At 34.5% G+C, this 22783-nt stretch overlaps 2 protein-coding genes and 1 long non-coding RNA gene across 10 annotated transcripts; all 3 read left to right on the forward strand.

Annotated features, from left to right (window-relative positions):
* Positions 1-3784: 3784 nt before the first annotated feature.
* On the forward strand, positions 3785-7009 carry LOC112758054 (calmodulin-binding protein 60 B). Of its 6 annotated transcripts, none has more exons than XM_072219271.1 (8): positions 3792-4049; positions 4142-4601; positions 4752-4849; positions 4948-5441; positions 5516-5676; positions 5756-5977; positions 6085-6205; positions 6286-7009. In XM_072219271.1, the coding sequence occupies exons 2-8, from the start codon at positions 4434-4436 to the stop codon at positions 6696-6698; spliced, it is 1677 nt and encodes a 558-aa protein (XP_072075372.1). In that variant the 5' UTR covers positions 3792-4049; positions 4142-4433; the 3' UTR covers positions 6699-7009. The 6 variants fall into 6 exon arrangements, with proteins under 6 accessions (XP_025662406.1, XP_072075372.1, XP_072075371.1 ...); XM_072219270.1 differs by having other exon boundaries at positions 3882-4049; positions 6064-6205; XM_025806621.3 differs by having other exon boundaries at positions 3785-4601.
* Positions 7010-7160: 151 nt separating this feature from the next.
* On the forward strand, positions 7161-14867 carry LOC140179684 (uncharacterized). 2 transcript variants are annotated; one of them, XR_011873465.1, is made up of 5 exons: positions 7161-7326; positions 7402-7499; positions 8265-8763; positions 8910-9005; positions 14463-14867. It is a non-coding gene; the product is annotated as an uncharacterized lncRNA (long non-coding RNA). The 2 variants fall into 2 exon arrangements; XR_011873464.1 differs by lacking the exon at positions 7161-7326 and having other exon boundaries at positions 7358-7499.
* A 4587-nt stretch (positions 14868-19454) lies between these two features.
* On the forward strand, positions 19455-22277 carry LOC112758055 (calmodulin-binding protein 60 B). Of its 2 annotated transcripts, none has more exons than XM_025806623.3 (7): positions 19455-19986; positions 20078-20144; positions 20313-20434; positions 20549-21054; positions 21153-21313; positions 21387-21596; positions 21710-22277. In XM_025806623.3, the coding sequence occupies exons 1-7, from the start codon at positions 19889-19891 to the stop codon at positions 21989-21991; spliced, it is 1446 nt and encodes a 481-aa protein (XP_025662408.1). In that variant the 5' UTR covers positions 19455-19888; the 3' UTR covers positions 21992-22277. The 2 variants fall into 2 exon arrangements, with proteins under 2 accessions (XP_025662408.1, XP_025662409.1); XM_025806624.3 differs by having other exon boundaries at positions 21153-21190.
* The last annotated feature ends 506 nt before the right edge of the window (positions 22278-22783 follow it).

Consider the following 22783-nt stretch of genomic DNA (forward strand, 5'->3'; position numbering starts at 1 on the left):
TTAATTATTTATTTATTTCGAAAACAAAATAAATTAAAATAAAATAAATAAAAAATAGGCGAAGATTTTCGAAAAAAAAATGAGGAGAGAGAAAGTGGTTAGGAAGTTTTGAAAAGGATATGATGATTTTTGAAAAATGTTTTAAATTTTGAAATAAAAATCTGAATTTTAAAGGTAAATTTTGAAAATTTGCTTTAAAATAGAGAGAAAAGATATTTTTGGATTTAAAGAGGAGAGAGAAAAACAATAAGATAGTACAAGATTTAAAATTTTTAGATCTAATGCTCCTTGTTTTCGAAAATTTTGGAGGGAAAACGCCGAGGAACACCAAACTTAAGAATTTTAAGATCAAGACACAAGGAAACTCAAGAACACTTTGAAGACTCACAAGAACACAAGAACATGAAGAGAGAATACCAAACTTAAAATTTTTAGAAAACCAAACTAAAATTTTCGAAAAACAAAGAAAAATCAGCAAGAAAACACCAAACTTAAAGTTTGGCACAAGATTTATTCAAAGAAAAATTATTTTTGAAAAAGATTTTAAAAATGGGCTAGCCAATTACTTAGAACATAAGCACCACGCTCTAGCTAATTGAGCTATAAGTTTAAAGTGTTTTAACAAGGTATAAATAATAAAAGACTCTAAACCAAAAAGAAAAATTTTTCCTAATCTAAGCAATAAAATAAACCGTCAGTTGTCCAAACTCAAACAATCCCCGGCAACGGCGCCAAAAACTTGGTGCACGAGTTGTAAATCACACTTTTTACAACTCGTACCACTAACCAGCAAGTGCACTGGGTCGTCCAAGTAATACCTTACGTGAGTAAGGGTCGATCCCACGGAGATTGTTGGCTTGAAGCAATCTATGGTTATCTTGTAACTCTTAGTCAGGAAAACAATAAAATAATTCACTTATCAAATTTGATTGCAAGGAATAAAAGGGCAGAACACAAATTATACTTGTATGCAATGATGGAGAATATGTTGGAGTTTTGGAGATGCTTTGTCTTCTGAAATTCTGCTTTCCTCTGTTTTCTGATTCATGCACGCACGTCCTCCTATGGCAAGCTGTGTGTTGGTGGATCACCGTTGTCAATGGCTACCATCCATCCTTCCAGTGAAAAGGGTCCAAATGCGCTGTCACCGCACGGCTAATCATCTGCAGGTTCTCAATCGTACCGGAATAGGATTTACTATCCTTTTGCGTCTGTCACTACGCCCAACACTCGCGAGTTTGAAGCTCATCACAGTCATTCAATCCCTGAATCCTACTCGGAATACCACAGACAAGGTTTAGACTTTCCGGATTCTCTTGAATGCTGCCATCAATCTAGCTTATACCACAAAGATTCTGATTAAGAGATCTAAGAGATATTCATTCATTCTGTGGTGGAACGTAAGTGGTTGTCAGGCACGCGTTCGTGGAGGAATGATGATGATTGTCACGTTCATCACATTCATATTGAAGTGCGAATGGATATCTTAGATAGGAACACGCATGTTTGAATGGAAAACAGAAATACTTGCATTAATTCATCGAGACACAGCAGAGCTCCTCACCCCCAACAATGGAGTTTAGAGACTCATGCCGTCAAAAGGTACAAAGTTTAGATCTAAAATGTCATGAGATATAAAATAAATCTCTAAAAGTTGTTTAAATACTAAACTAGTAACCTAGATTTACAGAAAATGAGTAAACTATGATAGATAGTGCAGAAATCCACTTCTGGGGCCCACTTGGTGTGTGCTGGGGCTGAGACTTAAGCTTCTCACATGCCTGGGCTGTTTTGGGCGTTCAACGCCAGGTTGTAACCTGTTTCTGGCGTTGAACTCCAACTTGTAACTTGTTTCTGGCGCTGGACGCCAGACTGTAACATGGAACTGGCGTTGAACGCCAGTTTACGTCATCTATCCTTGAGCAAAGTATGGACTATTATATATTGCTGGAAAGCCCTGGATGTCTACTTTCCAACGCAATTGAGAGCGCGCCATTTGGAGTTCTATAGCTCCAGAAAATCCACTTTGAGTGCAGGGAGGTCAGAATCCAACAGCATCAGCAGTCCTTTTTCAGCCTGAATCAGATTTTTGCTCAGCTCCCTCAATTTCAGCCAGAAAATACCTGAAATCACAGAAAAACACACAAACTCATAGTAAAGTCCAGAAATATGAATTTTGCCTAGAAACTACTGAAAATAAACTAAAAACTAACTAAAACACACTAAAAACTATATGAAATTAACCCCCAAAAGCGTATAAAATATTCGCTCATCAGGAGGCCAGGAACGTGATTCCCTACGAAGGCTTCCCTCTTTAGACGATTGGGCCAGCCTAACGTGTCCAGCCCATTAATCTCCGGTTACCTATCGTAACAATACCTTTCTTCAAGATCTTTCCAAAGATCGGCAAGATCTTTTAATGTGAGATATTCATTTTTCAATCCTTCATCAAGATGACGACGAAGGAAAATCATGGCTTTGGCTTTATCCTTGTGGGATGCATTATTTTCAGTCTTAATGGTATCTCCAAGATCCATTGAATCAAGATGGATTTCAGCATCTAATATCTATGATAAATATGTGTTTCCAGATAAATCAAGAGCATTGAATTCAAGATGAGAGAGTTTCGACATAATAAAAAAATTTTACCTGAGTATTCCTAAAATTTGATCAGAGTCTCGTGCTGATAATGTGTTGTAAAATAACTAAATAAATAAATAAGGAAAAGATAACAAATATAAAGTATGAAAATATAATTAGATGGCTCTAGTAGTAATGTTTACTAGAATTACTATATTAATAGATATATTTAATAATATTGTAGTAAAGAATATAAGAAAGAGAATAATATGAAAGAGAGTGAAGAATATTTAATATTCTTATTGTTGTGTAAATGTGTGTTATTTACTTATGTTTAACCTCAATACATGCAAGGAGGTTACCTTTTTTTACTATTATTAAATGCAAGAACTTTGGTAACATAAAATTTCAGTATAGAAAAAGTGAGCCGCACATGGTCATCTGAATCATACAAAAAAAAAAAGATAAATAATAATAATAATAATAATCTAATATCTAGTTTTAATCTTGTAAAGTTATATTTTTGTTCCATATATATTAAAAGAATAGGATAACCATTGTTTCTCTTTTCTTTTCTTAAGCATCACAAACCTTCGCCGATTATAGATTAGCCACAAAACAGAAAGGAAGATTCTTGGTAATTAACAAGAACACTTTTCCAAGAAGTTTCAGAGGACTAAATTTTCCTATGATATTAAATGTTTACAAAGACAGAAACGTGATTAGCTTTGCCTCCGGTTCCAATTTCTAACCTTAACTTTCAAAAGGAACACCGGCATGGCTCAGTTACGCGGGGTTTATGGAAATTTTGTTCCCCACACTATTAGATCACCATTCCTTTTCTGAGTTATTAACTAAAGTGTTTAATTTTGATATATGACAAGTTATTTTGGTAATAAAATTCAATTAAGTTGGGCCAATAGTTTTGATAACTAGAAATTTTAGTTGGTAAAAAAGAAAGAGAAAAAGGAGAGACATAAGAAAAATACAAAGATTTTGTTACAAAAATAACTTAGTTCAATTAGTATTTTTCATTTTTCATATACTGAAATTTTTTATACAATTATTTAATTATATTTATTTTTTTAGATGATCATCCACATTTTTAATAAAAAAATAATAAGTCACCAAAAAAAATAAAAAAATAATTATTTTTATTCACGTCACCAATAAAATAAATATACATAACCAAACTAAAATCATGAACACATAGAGGATTCATAATTTTCTCAATCTGCCAAAATTTGTATCCTTTTGGATACTTGGCCATCAAGCATTCTCCTCCATAGGTAGCAACGCGGTTTTGTCTCAAGAGATTTCAAAATCATTAAATTTCCAGAGATTTTACTAATACTAATATAAAAATAAGTGATGATCCTGTGTAGTGCTGGTGCAGGTTCATGAAATCTTATACACATATAATACATTAATGGAAACATTTAATAATTCTTTGATATGAATTAAAAAAGGTATAATGCTTTAGTAAGCTATTTTATAGTGTATCTGCATTACAATTACTATTTTTATTTTTACTTTTATTTTTGATATCTCTTGACTTTAGGAGTTGACGCGGGAGAGATAGATGAGAAATGAGGACTCTTCCCAGGTTCACAATTCACATATATAAAAGCAAGTGAAAACGAAAGTAATGTTGCGTGATTGTCACAGTTTAGAGTTTCTGGATTTGAGCTTGAATCTTTCTTGTTCTAACTAGTTCTGAAACCAAGACTAGTTGAGTGAAATTGTCTACTACTACAAGTGTAGAACTAGCTTTTTTGTTTTTGGTTGCGAGAATCACTTTGACCAAGAAAAACGCTCTTCACACAGAAGTTGCGTTTAGAAAGAATCATTGAATGGCACCAAACAAGAGAGGATCATTAAGCGATGAGGGTAATGATGAGAGAGACCTTCAGCTCCCTCTTTGTAAACGAAAAGCAGCACTACCAGACACCCGGTACCTCTCTTCTCTTGATTCCACCAATCACATGGCGTTGATCTTGGAACCTGTAATTCGGAAAGTGGTGAGTATTTAATCTATTATCTGTTTATAGCTGAAGTGAGTTGGTTGTTTGTTTGTTTGTTTGTTTATTTCCATATTGAGAAACTTAACCTTAAGTTTTTGGAAGGAAAAAAAAAGGTGTTATTGATTGTTCTTTTTTCTCTTAAACCAGTTACAGGAGATGATGCCACCTATGCTAGAACAGGTGATGCCACGTATGCTGGAACAGGTGATTCCACCTATACTGCAGCGTTACCTACCTTCTCCATGGTATGTTTCCATTTTAACTATGTTTGTGTACATATATCTCGTTTGTATAGAGAACCATGTATTTAATTAGAAATATTCTTTTTGTGATTCAAACTTAGTGATGGATTATCGGTCAGGGGGCAGATTAGTCCAGCAGCTGGTAGAGGCAGATCATTGCAGTTATGTCTGATGAAAGGGTTGCCTGCAACCATTTTCACACAGATCAGCATCACAGCAGAGGACAGTTCTCCGCTCCAGGTTGCAGTGTGTGATGCCACAATTCAGAACATCAAGGTAACGAACTCCTTGAAGGTCCAGCTGTGTGTCCTGAAGGGTGATTTTGAAAGTGAGGATTGGACTGCTGAGGAATTCAATAGCAACATAGAAAGTCCAAGAGAAGGAAAAGGACCATTACTCAAGGGAGACACGGTTATTACCATGGAAAATGGAGTTGGCTTTTTCAAGAATGTTGAGTTTACTGATAACTCTTGCTGGACAAGAAGCGGCAAGTTCCGGCTTGGAATTAAGGTACTGTCATCGAATTCATCCCCTGCAGCAGACATCAAGGAAGCAAGAAGCGAGCGTATAAGGGTGAAGGATAAGCGAGGAGTGGGTGAGTAAGTCTTTTTTATTCTTTCTGATGTCATATTTGGTGTCTACTGATCTTTTACTTGTAATATATGTCAGCAAATGAGAAACCGGATCGTCCTTCGTTGGATGACAAGGTGAGTTGTCTACGTAAGATAGCGAAAAATGGTCCGATCCGCAAGCAGCTGTCCTCGAATGGAATCAAAACTGTCAAGGATCTGTTGCGCTTGCTCACAACTGACCAAGCTTCACTAAAACAGGTATAGATTGGCATGTAGCTTTGCAATTTGTTATATGTACATGTATATGCTAATCTGACGTTTCTGCTTGTGGAATTAGAAAACCGGCCACATTCCGGGGAAGTCGTGGGAGAAGATTATTGAGCATGCCAAGTCTTGTGCCATAGATAATGATGAGCGCTACATCTATCAGTATTTCGCAGGAACAGCAGAGCAACCAATAGCAGCATCCCTTGTCTTAAATTGCATCTATGAGCCTGTGGCGATTTCATTTGATGGCCAAAATTTTTGCAGCCTAGAGTCTTTGAGTTCGGAAGGCAAGGTTTGTATTTTTTATTCTGTATCCTCTTGTGCGGCCACGGTTTCAATATCAGATCATAATTATATAGTGCCTAATTTGATGAAAAGACTTGTGCATGTGAATGGCAGCGTTGGGTGGAAACTGCAAAGCGGCAAGCATACAAGAACTTGAAGGATTTGAAGCCATTTGGCGCAAGTTCAGCGGGTCAATCTCTGGAAAACTTTGATTTCCCAGTTTCTCATCAGCAAGGTATTGCATAAATATATAGATATATACACACCTATTAATATTAATTAATGTAAGTTGTTGATAATTATGTGAATGTGCAGGGCAAGGAGTAGGGCAAGCACAAATGGTTCAAGCATCGGCATCGACAGCATCATATATTGGTGAAGGCGCACAGAGTGTTAACGAGCAAGTAGGGTGTTCCAGTCAACATCAGGTGGGATGGGAAGAGTTCGTTGACGATAGCGGATGGAGCAACATCAGCATGAATGCAATACAGGTTGATCCGTATCCAAATTACTCGGACCCAGTTTACCCCTCTTACTATGTTGGAGGTGATTATGGGGCAACATCATCCAACGATTCATTCCCTATCTTTGATGTTCATTATTCAAGCAAAGGTGGGTGCAACACTGTGTGGGCTAAAATCCGAACTGCTGTCATTCGTAATGTTCTTAAATGGGCCATTCTCTATGCCGCCAAAAGGAAGCCCAAGCTTCTTGTTCCCTATCAGTAATGCTAGAAACTCATCTAAAATTGATAATGCTAGGCCAGCAACTTTTGTGATTTGTAGCCATCAAATAGCCATTAAAGATTATTTTAATGGTGTAAGATTGGTGTGAGATTTATCCAATAACTCACTTTTCTTTGCTGGTTACATGCTGGACAGAATTTAACAAAGTTGCTGGCCTTACACTTTTCCATTGATATGTTATTCATTATTCAATTTCTTTATTTCTTTATTTGTTGGATCTGTATGTATGTATCAAGCTGTAACGTAAATAATCATCCCTCAGTGAATGTAATTAATGGTTCTACTTATTATTCTATCTGGTTCCAAGTTCAATTCAATATTGCTTCGCATTTTAGATATACAATTGAATGGAAAAATTTATATTATTAACATAGAGCGAAAATAAAGTGACATAATGTTGCCTAAACTACATTATATTATTTGCAATGCCTCACGTGGTATGGTAGAAGACAAGATTCCCCACCACCATTCCTCCACACCGAAACAGACAAAATAATAATGATAACAATTGAAATAGCAGTACTGCCATTAATTTATGTTCAAGTGATAAGTCCGTTAATAGTCTCATGGCCACTTCTCCTTCTCCGGCCTCCACTCTCCAGCCATATATGTATGTATTCTTATTTCTTAGGCTTACATTTCCAACAACAAACAACACAACTCATCTAAGTAAGTAGAAATACAGATCCGAGTTGAATGCGAAGAAAATGATGTATGTGTGAGCCAATAGAGGAGTTCTGGTCTCATCAGCAGTCAGCAAAAGCAATAATAGCTTCAGCTCAGGTCAGTTGTGTCCCTCCTCCTCCAATTCGCACGCTAACATAACTTTTCAGCTTCCATCTACATATTTCCTTTTTCATAAAACCAAAACTTTTACTCAGATCTCATCTAGTTGTTACAACTCACAAGTAATTTGTCACCGTTGTCGCAATAATAATATAATATCCTTCTTTTTATTTATCTACAAAAAAACACTTTGAAAGTACTTTTAAAAATGTTAATAGCCTTCTGGGTTCTGTCAGTACGATATTACTGCGATATAAATGAATTAATATTTAGTCATCAACTTTAGTTTACATGGACTGTTAAAGTGATAGACTGATAAGATATCTTGGATAAAAAAAATTGCCAAATTATTTTATTATTTAATTTTTTTTTATATTTTTTAGAAGCATTTACTCGATTAAAGATGTTAAAAACATTTTATATAAAGATACTTGTGTTAAATATGTGATTTATTTGTTTAATTACACTTTAAAGAGAAATAACATTTTTATAACATATTTAAATCAAATCTTATAATTTATTATTTAATAATAAAAAATATATCTTTATATAAAGACAATTATAAAATTTTGATGGTTGTATCTACCTTCTTTCTATAATAATATATTTTTTTTATAAAATAAATTAATAATTTACTAAAATAAATCGATTTACAGAATCTTATTATTTTAAATATTTAATTACAAATTTACTAACACAAAAAATGAATACGAAAATTATGATATTTGTGCTGATTTTTTTTTGGACATGGTTATGGGCTAGAGAGCTGACCCGGCCTAACAACCAGAACCCAACTCTCCCGAAAACTCGACCCCTTGGAGCCTGACCCTAATGGAACCTAAGCTCATCTTCTTCTATTACACTATGTCAGAGCTTTGCCGTTGTTGCCGGAGGTTTCATCAACAGGCGAAAGTCTTGATGCATGGATCTGAAGCCTCAACCGTTCTTCCTCGTTGTTGTCCTTAACCCGAATCTGCACTATTTCATTGTGGGTTCCTCTATTACCGCACTTCGCCGCAAACGCCCAATGTTGAAGCACCTGGTGATGGATCCGCCCTGAAGCTCCTGCAGTAGCGTTCAGATTCTTGGCCCTGTTGCTCCTTTGCCTCCATTGCTGCCAGTTGGTGAGCTAATTTGTTGCCTTTCCTTGGAGTCCAGGTAGCTCCCACGTCCGAAGCCTCGTCTAGCAGTTGGAGAATGTCTCTGATGATTGTGTCCGCTTCCACTATGGACATTCTAGCCTTAATAGCTTGAATCAGAGGTAAGCAATCTGTTTCAATTATACAATTCCCTATTTGTAGATTTTTAATGAGAATGAGTGCCTCTCTGTATGCTTGAGCTTCTGCTGCTAATGCTGATGTTGTGGTGAATGTTGATGTTGTCCCAATAATGATATTTTCCTGCCAGTTCCTAACAACGACTGCTGAAGCTGCCGTGCCTGTTTTCCTATGGAAAGCAGCGTCTGTATTTACCTTCAACCTGTTGTGTGGTGGAGGCCTCCAGGTAATTCTCTTCCTCTCAGCATTCCTGCCTGCTCTTAGTGTATTGTCTGTGTTGCATCTCCTTGTTGCATTGTGGTATTCTGTTGCTAGATGATTTGAGTTGATTATTACCTGTTCTGGATTGACTCTTGTTTGCTGAAAAATGTACTGATTCCTTACTTTTCATATACACCAACAAACACATCCCAACTTACACAAAATTCTTTCTCGATCCTTCCATGTCCTGCTCTTTATTTGTTGAATTATATCCATCATCCATTTTTCAAAAGATGACACATTATAGGCTGTAGGCACAATTTGAAGGCTAGATCCGAACCACACCACTCTAGTCCACGGACACAAAAGTAACGCATGTTCGATGGTTTTGTCCTCATCCTGGCATATGCTGCACGAGAGTTTAACTGCACATTTTCGCTTATACAAATTCGTATACACTGACAGAATTCTATGCACTACTTTCCACAAGAACATTCTAACCTTTTGTGGCACTGGTAGTCTCCAAATAGTCTCCCAGACCTCCCTCAAATTCTGACTTGTCGAAGCTTTGCTGAGCTTTGTCTCTTCCTTTGTATCTTTCTCCTCCTTCGCAGAATGGTAGCCTGATCTCGCTGAGTATTGTCCGTCGTTGCTATATGGCCAGACAAAATGATCTTTCTTATTAATCAGGCTGATGGGTGTCCTGGTGATCAGTTCAGCTATATTCCCCAGAAATAATTCCTGAATTCTATTCGCGTCCCAGCCCTCCCCCTCTCTTATCAACTCGCTCACTCTTCTAATTCGACCTTCTCCGCCTCTCCCCAAATTATCTATCCATACCACCCAATTGTCATCCTAAATATCTATATTCACTCCAATCCCTACACTCCATCTACCCTTCCTTCTAAAGAAATCTCTTCCCTCCAACAAGCTCTTCCATATCCATGACGTGTTCCTTCCTTCTCCTGCCTCCCAAAGGCTGCAATTAGGATAATAAATGGCCTTTAGTATCCTAGCCCAGATTGCATCCTCCTCATTTAGTAGTCTCCATGCTTGTTTAGCCAAGTGAACAATGTTTTGGCATTCAAAATCCTTAAACCCCAAACCTCCATTTATTTTACTCTTTGTCAATTTTGTCCAGCTCTTCCAATGAATGCTTATTTCCTTTCCATTACTTGTCCACCAGAATCTCGCAATTGCTGCTTCAACTCTTTTGCAAAAGGATTTAAGGAATTTGATGATGTTCATAGCGTAGGCTGGAATCGCTTATATTACCGCTTTTATCAAAACCTCCTTTCTGGCTTGATTTAATAGTTTTTCTTTCCATCATTGTATCTTGTCTAGTATCTTCTCCTTTATCTACTCCAAACCCTATTTTTGGATCTTCTCCATCTCGCCGATAACCCTAGGTATCTTCCAGGATCCTCTCACGATGTCATTCCGGTGATCTCTTCAATGTTCACCTCTTCTGTATAGGTACTTGGCTTCCAAAAATCAACCCAGATTTCTCAGTGTTGATTCTTTGACCCGATGCCTCTGTGTATTTATTTATAATCTGAATAAGTTGATAAATCTCATCTTCTTGTGCACCTGCAAAAATTATACAATCATCAGTAAATAACAAATGAGTCATGACCGGTGCTGATTGGGCTAACCTTATTCCAGAAATAAGATTATCCCTCATCGCCTTATCCATGAGAATAGTGAAGCTTTCAGCTGCCAAGATAAAGAGATAGGGTAATAGAGGATCTCCCTATCTGAGACCTCTTTGAGGAAAGATCTTGGTAGACAGTTTTTCATTTATTTTGAATCTATATGTAGCACTTTTTACACAGCTCATCACTAACTTCACCTATTCATTGCTGAAACCAAACTCTTCCATGACCCTTTGCAAGAACTTCCATTCCAATCTGTCATAGGCCTTATTCATATCCAATTTGATGGCTAAGTCTTTGCTTCTCGAATCTCCTTTTCTGTTTAACTTATGAAAAGCTTCCTGCACTATAACTATATTATCTTGTATGAGTCTTCCTTTAACAAACGCACTCTAAACTGGAGAGATGACGACATCAAGCACTTTCCTTAATCTCCCCACCAAGACCCTTGTTACAATCTTATATATAAAATTACAACAACTTATGGGTCTAAGATGATTCAGGCTTTTCGGTTGACTCACTTTAGGAATCAAAACAACAGTTGTTTCCCCTAAGTCCTCAGGTATACTACCATCTTTAAAAATTTGCTTCACTAAACCACAAACTTCTTTGCTCAAAACATCTCAGTGTTGTTGAAAAAATAAACCATTTAATCCATCTAGCCCCAAAGCTTTTAAACCTCCCATACTAAAGACCACCTCCTTTATTTCCTCACCATTAATTTTTGCCATCAGCTCCTCATTCATCTCTCTAGTGACTCTCCTAGGTATTTCTTTTACACACTCTTCCAGGTTCCTATCCCCTTCAGAAGTAAATAAATTAGAATAATACATTTTTACTAACCTCATAATGTCTACTTCTCCTTAGATTCACTGACCTGTTTCATCTAACACTTTATCAATTCTATTCCTGATTCTTCTCTGAATGGTTGTTGTATGAAAGAAGGCGGTGTTTTTGTCACCCCATTTTAACCATTTCAGCCTTGATCTTTGTTCCCAATATTTTCTCTCTTGTTTTCAAAGTTCTGAAATTTGGGTCTTCAATTCTCTCTCTCTTCTCTGATCTCTTTCCGTCATATCGGCCTCTTAAATATGATGTAACTCTATTTTCTTTCTTTCTATTTCTTTATTTTCTCTCTTAAACTTCTGTCTGCTCCATTCCATCAAGTCCCTTTTGCATCTATTTCTCTTCCTTGTGAATTGACTCCAACAATTTCTGTTTCCATCATCCTGTTGCTAACTCTTCTTGATCACCTCTTTGCACTCTTTATGCTCTGCCCAAAATACCTCAAACTTGAAATCTTTTTTTTATCCGAACTCACGGTTGAGTTTCCAAAATTAGCGCATAGTGGTCTAAACTTATAGCTAGAGCAGCCTTTAGAATAACATTATGATATCTCTACAGCCATTTTCAATTCACTAACACCCTATCTAGTCTTTCCTTAGTAATAAAATTATTTCTTGGATTATTGAACCAAGTGTATTTACTTCCTTTAAGGTCTACATCCATTAAACCATTATCATCTACAAACTTTCTAAACGTTTCTAAATAGATCTTTGGTTGTGGATGGACACCTACCTTCTCATCTTGACTTAATATATCATTTAAGTCTCCCAAATAAGCTTGAGGTTCCTCCTTGCTTATGTTACTTACCGTAAGCTCCTGCCATAGTTTTCTTCGCTTGTGAAAAACTTGATTCCCATACACAAAAATACCCTGCTATTTCATATCATTATTGATGTTAATATTAGCTTTAATATAGTTATCACACCACTCGTAAATATTAATAGTGATATTAAATATCCATAGCAAACATAGTCCACCGGACAAGCCCCGGAGTTCTACGTAAAACATACTGTCAAACTTAAGCCTCCTTCTTATCCTATTCATTTTTTCTTTACTGGTCCTAGTTTCCATTAAAAACATTAAAAGCGGCTTTACTTTTTTACATAGATTATATAACTCAGAGATTGTTGGGGCAGCCACAATTTTCCGACAATTTCAGCTAATTATACTCATGGCTGAGGTTGGGGCATGTTAAGGTCCGCCTCCTCAGTCATTTGTCCTCCCTTAAATTGATTAAAATCATGCATTGCTAGCTGATACTCCCCTAAATCCAAAAAAGTGTTGTTGTTCTTCAATTTCTTGGGCTCCCTGTCATCTTGTTCTTCATTCCATTCCCTGTGTGTTAGTAACGGCACCTGTATGTTTTCCCTTTTCCTTTTTAACTTCAGCTTCAGTTCCAGCTTCTTAGCTAGTTGTGTTTTCCAATCTGTATGTGCTTCTGTTCCTTCCTCTTGATCTTCATCACTTGCTAACTCAACATAGTAGACATTCTCACCCCAGACAACATGCTTACCCCCTGATTCATGTTCTTTATTCTGCACTTCCTCGGATGGCTTCTTTAGTTTGTCCTCCTCCATTCCACTTTTCAACAGATCTTGAAATTCCTTCCTCTCCACTCTGCCATCACATACTTGTTAACATAAGTCTTTTTAATTCCTGACCTATGGTTTCTTTTCCTTTTTTATTCTCCTGGCCCAACCTCCAATTTGTAATTTTATAGATATTCACCTCCCCTTCCTTTATTGTATAATGCTTCAGGCAACTTCCTTCCACGTTCCTTGCTTGCAAAAGATTTGCCCCTGTGTTGGGCCTAATATCCTTTGTTGGGCCATTCCCCCTTGACTTCTGTACCTTAATCATTTTTTTCTCCCTTCTAAGCCTTATTGTTATTAGCCCATTCATTATTTCTTGCCCTTATCTCCTCAATAAGACTTTTCAATTTATAGACTGCTCATAGGTCAGGCTGTGTATCCCTAACTCCCTGAAAATCAGGGATTTTTGGTACTTTTTCTACCTGCTCATCTGCATCTGCCATCTCTTTCTCTCTCCCTATTTGGTTTTTCCAGACACTCTCCTCCCTGATTTTCTGCTGCTGTACTCACTCAGCCCTTATCCTACTCTCCTTAGAGCTCTGCTTCTCAGCATTCTCGCTTTTCAGGTTCTGTTGCTCACGCGCCAGCTCCTCCTTTTCCTCTCTACATCCTTGTTGTTTTGAGCTTTCTCCTCCCCTGGTTGAACCTGGTCGACTTTGACCTACCCCCAGCCCTGGTGAATACTTCTTCTTAGTAGGGTCCCAGTATGCCATGACTGTTGGGTTCTTACATGTCTTCTTCTCATGCTTTAAAATACCACAATTGAAATAGTAGCTATCCGGTAGCCTCTCATACCTGAAGAAGACCCACAAAGGTGGAAACTCCTCTCTGTCTAACTAGAAGCCTGTAGGTAGAGTCTTGGTGATGTTGACGCTAACGCTGATTCTCATATATGGTCTCCTCAGTACGCCATCCATTTTTGGATCTTCAGCCTCGGCCAATACTCCCAACATTTCTCTAATAAGAGTACCTGTCTCTTTGTCCATGAAGTCATGTGGGATGCCATGTATTTGAATCCAAAACTCCATTAAGTCATGATCAACTTCAAACACTGATTCACCTTCCCTCCATAATCTGAGATTGACCATATTTTCTCTGACATTCCATGGCCTATTCTGCATAATCTGCAGCCCTCTCTTCCTATCTTTAAAACTGAACAACATTTTCTTCGAACCGATGTCAGTGACTGCAACACCTTGTGGGTTTTTCCACATTCCCAGAAGAGCATTCTTACATGCTTTAAAACTTATCTCCTTATCACCTATTATCTTACCCACCACATTTAAGCAGTCTTTCTTATACCCCAGCTCTCCAGGCTTGTTGAGCTTGATTACTTTTCCTTGCTATGCATGTTGAAGGTTGCTCGATATATGTTGTTGTGTTTTACAGGTTTTCCAGTGGTTTGAAAGCTCAAGATTGATGGAGGATAGTAGGAGATTATAGTTGTGGGTATTAAAACTGAACGAACTGACTCCCTATTGGAGAAGAACCCGAAATTTTTGGATGATTCTCCTATTGAGAGAAGAAGAGCTCCCTAATGGAGACTACTCTTTGTGCAGATTCTAATAGCGTAAATAGGTCATAAATTCTTTTTTTTCGATTTTGCTTTTTTTGATAGCGAAAATGGACTAGTAGTAACTATAAACAATGTGACCTTTCCAGCATTTTTCATACTACTTTATTTGAAAAATTTAACATTTGAGTGAGAGAGAGAGAATGTAGCAGCCAAAGAGAAATAGAGAAGTGGAAGATAGGAGAAGACAATAAAAATAAACACATTGCAGATTATCTAAACGAGTATGTTAGTATTGTGTGTAATTTTTTTTATTTTTTTAGTTATGAAAATTAAAATTTTTATAATTATTTTTGTTTAAATTAGTATAAATATAAACTTATTTATATATGTTAGTATTAATTTCAGTTGAATATAATTATTATGTTTTATGTTATATCAATTATGAAGAGTTTTATTTGTATGTTTTCTTCGAATATAATTATGCTCATCTACTAAAGTGCTTCTTAAATTCTTTTCCACCAACCGAAATTGAACTCAAATTTTGGTGCAATATATAATATTGCAGGGAAAAATGTCACTGAAAAATATGAAATAGCTGTTGTCATCACCTTGTATTTTTCTTTTTTCTAATAAAAAATGAACTGCATGTTTAAAAAATAAAGTAAAATTATTGAACTTGTTCATCAAAATAATTAAGCTATTTTTATTCAAAAATATTATTTACATGCCGTAAACATACCAAAATCAGTTATTATATATATATAATTTATTTTTAATATATATTTTATATTTTTATATATATTATATGTGTTTAATTTTGATACATTGATAGTATAAGACGTTTTACATAGTCGTTCAATTATATTTATTTTTTGGATTATCATTCACGTTGTTAACGTAAAAGATAATTATTTTTACTGTAACTAATTTTAGTGTGTATACTTGCATGGTTAATTATTTCCATTAGCGTGATAATCATTAATTAATTATAAATTGCATAAAAAAGACAGATAGTCAAATAGAAATATATCATGATAATAACTATTTAAATATATTAGGTAGTTAGTTATTTCTAGTATTGTTGACGTTTAATTTGGAACTACGTTGTTCTTCAGCAACAATAATATGAACTTAAAATATCATTTAGGGTTAATAAAGACTAGCATGCATGTAGGGCTAAAGGCAAAAAAGTACTCTTGTATTAACATAACTGCCACAGTTAACCAATAATTAACCGTAATATATAGACTAATAGCTTTGAATGCTCAGTCTGTATTAGCAATTTATCATATCCTCATCACTATACAAATTAAAGAAGAGATTTTCACAATGAAATATATAATGGAAGTGCCGCGGTCAGAAATTTCCTGGAAAGGAAAATGAACGCGAACTATCCTGGAAATTGATATAGTTTAATTTATTTTATGATCCTTGGGTCGTTAATTTGTGTGTTGAGGTTGGAATGTTATTTTGATTTCTGAGGGATCTGAAAGGCGTCTCAAACCCCAAGCTACGCGAAATCAACAATTCTACTTTATATTCCGATATCCGAAATCCCCCCTTTATATATTATATATAAATATGATTATAAAACTTTCAGTGAAGACCCAATTCGATTGTTGTCTGTTTTTACTAAGGATAAGATATTTTTCATTTAAAAATTGAATATTTCGATTCTTAATTTTTTTATTTTAGAATAATACGATTTTTTTGTTAAAAAATTTATTAAATAGTAATAAAAATTAATTTTATGAGGATTTTATTTATAATTTGTGGAATTTTAAACTTTCATAAACTATTAATAAATTTATTTTTAAAAAAATTTTTTCATGGAGAAAGACTATTGTTAGAAATGATGTCGCAAGAAAAAAATAATTACAGTTCGAAGACCTTTTAAGAGAAAAAATAGATTCAAATAAGAACGAAAAATAAAAAGATAACACTAATGTTGATGATATTTGTATTGGTGATGATGATAATAGAAGAAATAATTATGGTGATAAAATATAATTACACAATAGAAATAGTAGAAATAAAAGTGATAATGATGAAAATGAAAAAAATAGTGATAGTAGTGATCATAGTTTATTATTTTATTAAAAAAATTTGCGGGGATTTAAAATTTCCACAAATTACAAATTAAACTCTCACAAAACTAATTTTTGTTATTATTTATCAAATTTTTTAATAGAAAAATCTTATAATCCTAAAATAAAAATATTAAAAATGAAATATTCTTTTTTTTAGACAAAAAATATCTTATTTTTTGTGAAAATGAACAAACAAACAGGCCAAGTTTCATCTTTACTCTAAGATTTTTAGTTATATAAAATTCTTTTAGGTAAAGATGATAATTGAAAAATTTTAAATAATTCATTATGTTTCACTAAATTATTTGATATAGTACGTGTTTATATCTTATTTATTATTTTTATGTGAGTAATATAAAAAATAAAAAAAAACATATATAGCCTCCGAATTATTAAAATTTGAATTGTTGAGTTATATCTAAATAAACCTAACTTTACAACTGCATAAATTTCTAGTAATTATGAATTGGTACCGTTAGAATGCTTTTTGTAAGTAGTAGTAGTAGTGTTATTTATGTGAAAAACGCGTACACTTATCTTAAATCACATACATACAGTATTACTGTATTAGCTAAACCCAAATTGTCATTTACTTTTAAAACACCTAATAAGTTCTCTTCAACACATATTCCTCGTATCTATATGCATTAAATTGTGCTATTGCGTGTTGACTGTTGAGTGAATATTAAGTTATGGTCAATTTTATAGTATCTTTTATTTAGTATCTAATTTTTGTTTGAATTATTTTTTATAATAAATTTAAAATATTTAAATTTTTTAACTTTTATATTTTTAAATTTAAAATTAATTATTTAATCTATTTTAACAATGAGACAATATCTTTTAGACACCATAATAAATACCTATATCTATATGCATTAAATTGCGCTATATTGAGTGCATATTATGTTCATATATAGTATTGCGAATTAGTTCTGATGCTTTAATTTGATTAATTCCTAAGTCAATGCACTAGGCTTTATGATAAGAGAATTAATTATTAGGGCAATTATATATGCCTAGGTAATTTATATCATGCTGAGAGTTTTTTGCATGTTTTCTTAGAATATAGTTTTGCTCAGCCCATCAGTTAATGTGCTTCTTAATTCTTTTCCACCAACCGAAGGATTGAACTCAAATTTTAGGGCAATATTGAAGGGGAAAAATGACCACAGAAAAATGTCATTTAGGGTTAAAGACTAGCATGCAGGGTTAGTAACTGGCAAAAGGAAAAAAAAAAAAAAAAGAATTTTATAAGTATATAAATTTCTGATAATTTTGAAATAGCGTTAGAAAATGCCTTGGTAAGTAGATATAGTGCGTGTTACTTATATGAAAAACCGCGTATGGTGGTCTGGTGTTGCAAAGAAAGAAAAATGCACCACGCTAAGCTAACAATATAAGGTGAAACCTATTTTGAGTAAATTCGGTACGGTTTTCCTCGAATCTCCGATATATAATCTATCACTTCCCATCGTTTTCATCACTCAAATTTACTAGAAATCATAAGAATATAAAAAGAATTTTAAAATAAATACTAAACATTTTATTTATGGAGTGATGATCATTACATAAACATATGTTTTTTATAGACAAAATTTTTTAATAAAATAATAATTTTTTTAACAATTAATACTTAGTTATATATATAGGTGGCACAATAAAATTTGTAGAATTTGCTTTAAATTACATATATATTTAGATTGCTCACTATTTCTTCATTAATGTTTAGTTGACTTGTCAAACTTGATGTGTTGCATTAAAAACTTTCATTTATGTAATTTTCATAATTTTTTCTTGCATTTATAATAATTTCTATAGCCTTCTAAATTAGATTGCAACTTAATTTAATTTCAATTTAATTTGATTTCGAATTTTTTTAATATTCTAAGATATTATATTTTATTATTTTTGAATGTTATTGATTTAATTATCCAACCCTATTTCTACTTCTATTTTTGGGATTTCTTGACTTTTACACCGTAGAGATAGATGATAGATGAGAAAGTGAGGATCTTTCCCAGATTCACATTGAAAGAATAGTCAGTGATGATAGACGTGCTGATGTTGACAAAGTTAGTTAGAGTGGAGTGTTAGTTATGCCAGCTAAGCACAATATTATTGTAACTAAGTAGAGTTATTAGTTAGATGATTAGTTTTTAAGTTAAGAGAGGTATTTAGATAAAAATGTCAAAAACGGTTTTTTTTAAGATATTTTTTAAAAATTAAAATTTAACATATATAATTAATTAAATTATATTATTTTTATTAAAATTAGACCGGACAAATCAATTTAACAAAAAAAATTAATAAATTAAATTTTTAAACTGGTATAAATTAATATTTTTTATAAAAAATTACTACAATATTTTTATTATAAAATATAATTAAAATATCTCTATCATATATATATATATATATATATATATATTTTTTTTTTTTGAAAACTTTAAATTCTAACTTTATAACGATAGAGAAGAAAATGTCTAAAATTTAGAATTCTCAAAATTAATATATATAATAAGAGTATTTTAGTCATTTGATATAATAGGGATATTGTAATAATTTTTTATAAAAAATAATATTAATTTAAATAAATTCAAAATTTAATTCACTATTTTTCGATCAAATTAATTTGTTTCATTTAATTTTGACAAAAATAATATAATTTAAATAATTATATGTGTTAAATTTTAATTATGAAAAAATATCTTAAAAAGAAAGACGCGTAGCGTTCCCCTTAACTTAAACCCCTGCGCGTAGAGCATTCCCCTTAACTTAAATCCCTGCACACTATATAAGCATGGCTCCTCCATCATTCACTTCAACTGGTTAAGCAATTCACTCTCTCAATTTATCAAATTCTGAATCTCTCTCTCTCTCTCGCATCTCATTCTCTCTGAAACTACCTGACTGCCACTAAAACCATTTGTCCATTTTCACACATATATAAAAGCAACTGAAAACGAAAGTAGTTGTATGATTACCACAGTTTAGATTTTCTGGATTTGAGCTTGAAAATTTTCAGTTTGTTTCTTTCTTGTAACTAGCTTTGAAACCAAGACTACTTGAGTGAAATTGTTTACTACTACGTACAACAAGTGTAGAACTAGCTTGTTCGTTTGTTTGTTTTTGGTTGCCAGAATCACTTTGACCAAAAAAATTAAAAATCTCTTGACACAGAAGTTGCGTTTAGAAAGCATCAGTGAATGGCACTAAACAAGCGAGCATCGTCATGCAATGAGGGAAATGATGAGAGAGACCTTCAAGTCTCTCTTTGTAAACGAAAAGCAGTGCCAGACACCCGGTACCTCTCTTGTCTTTTATGCACTTCACACCTCTCTTATCGTCTTTGTCCCTTTTCTCATGTTTTCGCGTTTTGCTTTGCTTACTTGTAGCACTGCTTCCGGTATTAGTTCCACCAATGACATGGCGTTCCTCCGGGAATCTAAATTTAAGAGAGTGGTGAGTATTTGTTCTAGCTGATTTCTAACATACTCTCATAAAAAAATCACCTTTGTAGTTGAAATGAGTTGTTTGTTTGCTTATGTCCATATTAAGAAACTTAACCTTAAGCTTTTGAGAAAGAAGAAGAAAATTTATTATTGATTGTTCTTTGTTTTCTTAAACCAGTTAGAACAGGTTATTCCATCAATGCTAGAACAGGCAATTCCGCCTATGTTAGAAAAGGTGATTCCGCCTATGCTAGAACAGATGATTCCACCTATGCTGCACCGTTCGCTATCTTCCCCATGGTTTGTTTCCATTCCAACTATGTCTCGTTGGATTAAGCGCGTATCACTAAGCTAAAGAAAAGAAAATAAACATACATTTTAATTAGAGACATTGTTTTTGTGATTGAAATTCAGTCATGGATTTTTGGTCAAGCGGAAGATTAGTCCAGCAGCAGGTGGAGGCAGATCATTGCAGTTATGTCTGATGAAAGGGTTGCCTTCAACCATTTTCACACACATCAACATCAGAGCGGAGGACAGTTCCACGCTCCAAGTTGCGGTGTGCGATGCCACAGTTCAGCACTCCAAGGTCACCATGGGAGATGGTCCCTCCTTGAAGGTCCAGCTATGCGTCCTGAGGGGTGACTTTGAAATTGAGGATTGGACTGCTGAGGAATTCAATAGCAACATAGAAAGTCAAAGAGAAGGAAAAGGACCATTGCTCAAGGGAGACACGGTTATTACCATTGAAAATGGAGTTGGCTTTTTCAAGAATGTTGAGTTTACTGATAACTCTTGCTGGACCAGAAGTGGCAAGTTCCGGATTGGAGTTAGAGTACTGCATTCGAATTCTCCCGCTGTAGCAGACATCAAAGAAGGAAGAAGTGAGCCTATAAGGGTGAAGGATAAGCGAGGAGTCGGTGAGTGCAAAGTCTTTTTTATTCTTTTTCAAGTGATTTTGGCTTTTGGGTGTCCATTGATCTTTTACTTACAATACATATTGTTGTGATCATTTCAGCAAATCAGAAACCGGATCGTCCTTCATTAGATGACAAGGTGAGTTGTCTGCATAAGATCTCGAAATATGGTCAGATCTGCAGGCAGTTGTCAGACGACGGAATTAAAACTGTCAAGGATCTGTTGCGCCGGCACACAACTGACCAAGCTTCACTAAGACAGGTAATTTTGCAGTTTGTTATATTTAAATGTATATGCTAATCTGATGTAAATTTCTGCTTGTGGATATTGCAAGATTGCGGGGAAGTATTGGGAGAAGATTATTGAGCATGCTAAGTCTTGTGAGATAGATAAAAATGAGCGCTACATCTACCAGTATTTCACAAGAACAGCAGAGCAACCAAAAGCAATATCCCTGCTCTTAAATTGCATCTATGAGCCTGTGGCTATTTCATATGATGGCCAAAATTTTTGCAGTGTAGAGTGTTTGGATGCGGAAGGCAAGGTTTGTGTTCTTCTGCCGCTTTTTCCTATGAGTATGATTGAGAACACTTGCTACAGTTTCAATATATAGTACCTAATTTGATGAAGAGACTTGTGTTTGTATGTGAATGGCAGCGTTGCGTGGAAACAATAAAGCAGGATGCATACAAGAACCTGAATGATTTGAAACCATTTGAAGCAAGTTCGAGGAACACCGGTGTTGTAGGGGAAGGGCAAGGACATATGGTTCAACCATGGGCAATCGGTGGAGGCGAACAAGTAGGGTGTTCCAGTAAACAACTGCTATATGAGGCCAAATGGGAAGAGTACATGAATCCATTACAGCTTGATCAGTTTCTAATAAATTACCCCTTGAACTCTGATGGAGGTGATTATGGGGCAAAATCATTCGACTAAACTCCGAAATGCTCTTAAATGGACCATACTCTATGCCGCTAATAGGAAGGCCAACCTTCTTTCCCACGATCACTATTGATTTGCTTCATTACTTTATTCTCTTGTAAGCTGTAACGTAAATAAGTAAATAACCATCCCTGAACCTAAACCACGGTGACGGTCATGGTGTCTTTAGCAATTCGTCTTGTCTAGTCTAGTCAGTTTCCTGTTTATTCTTTTATGCGAGTGAATGTAATTGTATATCTGGTTCCCAAATTCAATTCAATGTTGCTTCGCATTTTAGATATACAATTGAACGGAGAAAATTATATTATTAACATATATAGAACGAAAATAAAATGAAATAATGTTGTCTAAACTATATTGTATTATTTGCAATGCCTCACGTGGTATGGTAGAAGACAAGATTCCACACGGAAAGTCCGAAACAGACAAAATAATAATGATAACAATTGAACTAGCTGTAAGTTGACCGCCAAGTCAATATAACTGCCATTAATTTATGTTCAAGTGATAAGTCCGTCATGGCCACTTCTCCTTCTCCTCCACTCTCCAGCCATATGTACGTATTCTTATTTCTTAGGCTTACATTTCCAACAACAAACAATATGTAGAAATACAGATCCGAGTTGAATGCGAAGAAGATGATGTATGTATCTGGCAATAGAGGAGCTCTGCTATCATCAATGGTCTGATGGACAAGTTCTACAAAAGCAAAAGCAATAATAGCTTCAGCTCAAAGGTCAGTTGTGTCCCTCCTCCTTCAATTCGCAGCCTAAAATAACTTTTCTG

This window comes from Arachis hypogaea, chromosome 16 (assembly GCF_003086295.3).
Source record: "Arachis hypogaea cultivar Tifrunner chromosome 16, arahy.Tifrunner.gnm2.J5K5, whole genome shotgun sequence".
Lineage (NCBI taxonomy): Eukaryota > Viridiplantae > Streptophyta > Magnoliopsida > Fabales > Fabaceae > Arachis > Arachis hypogaea.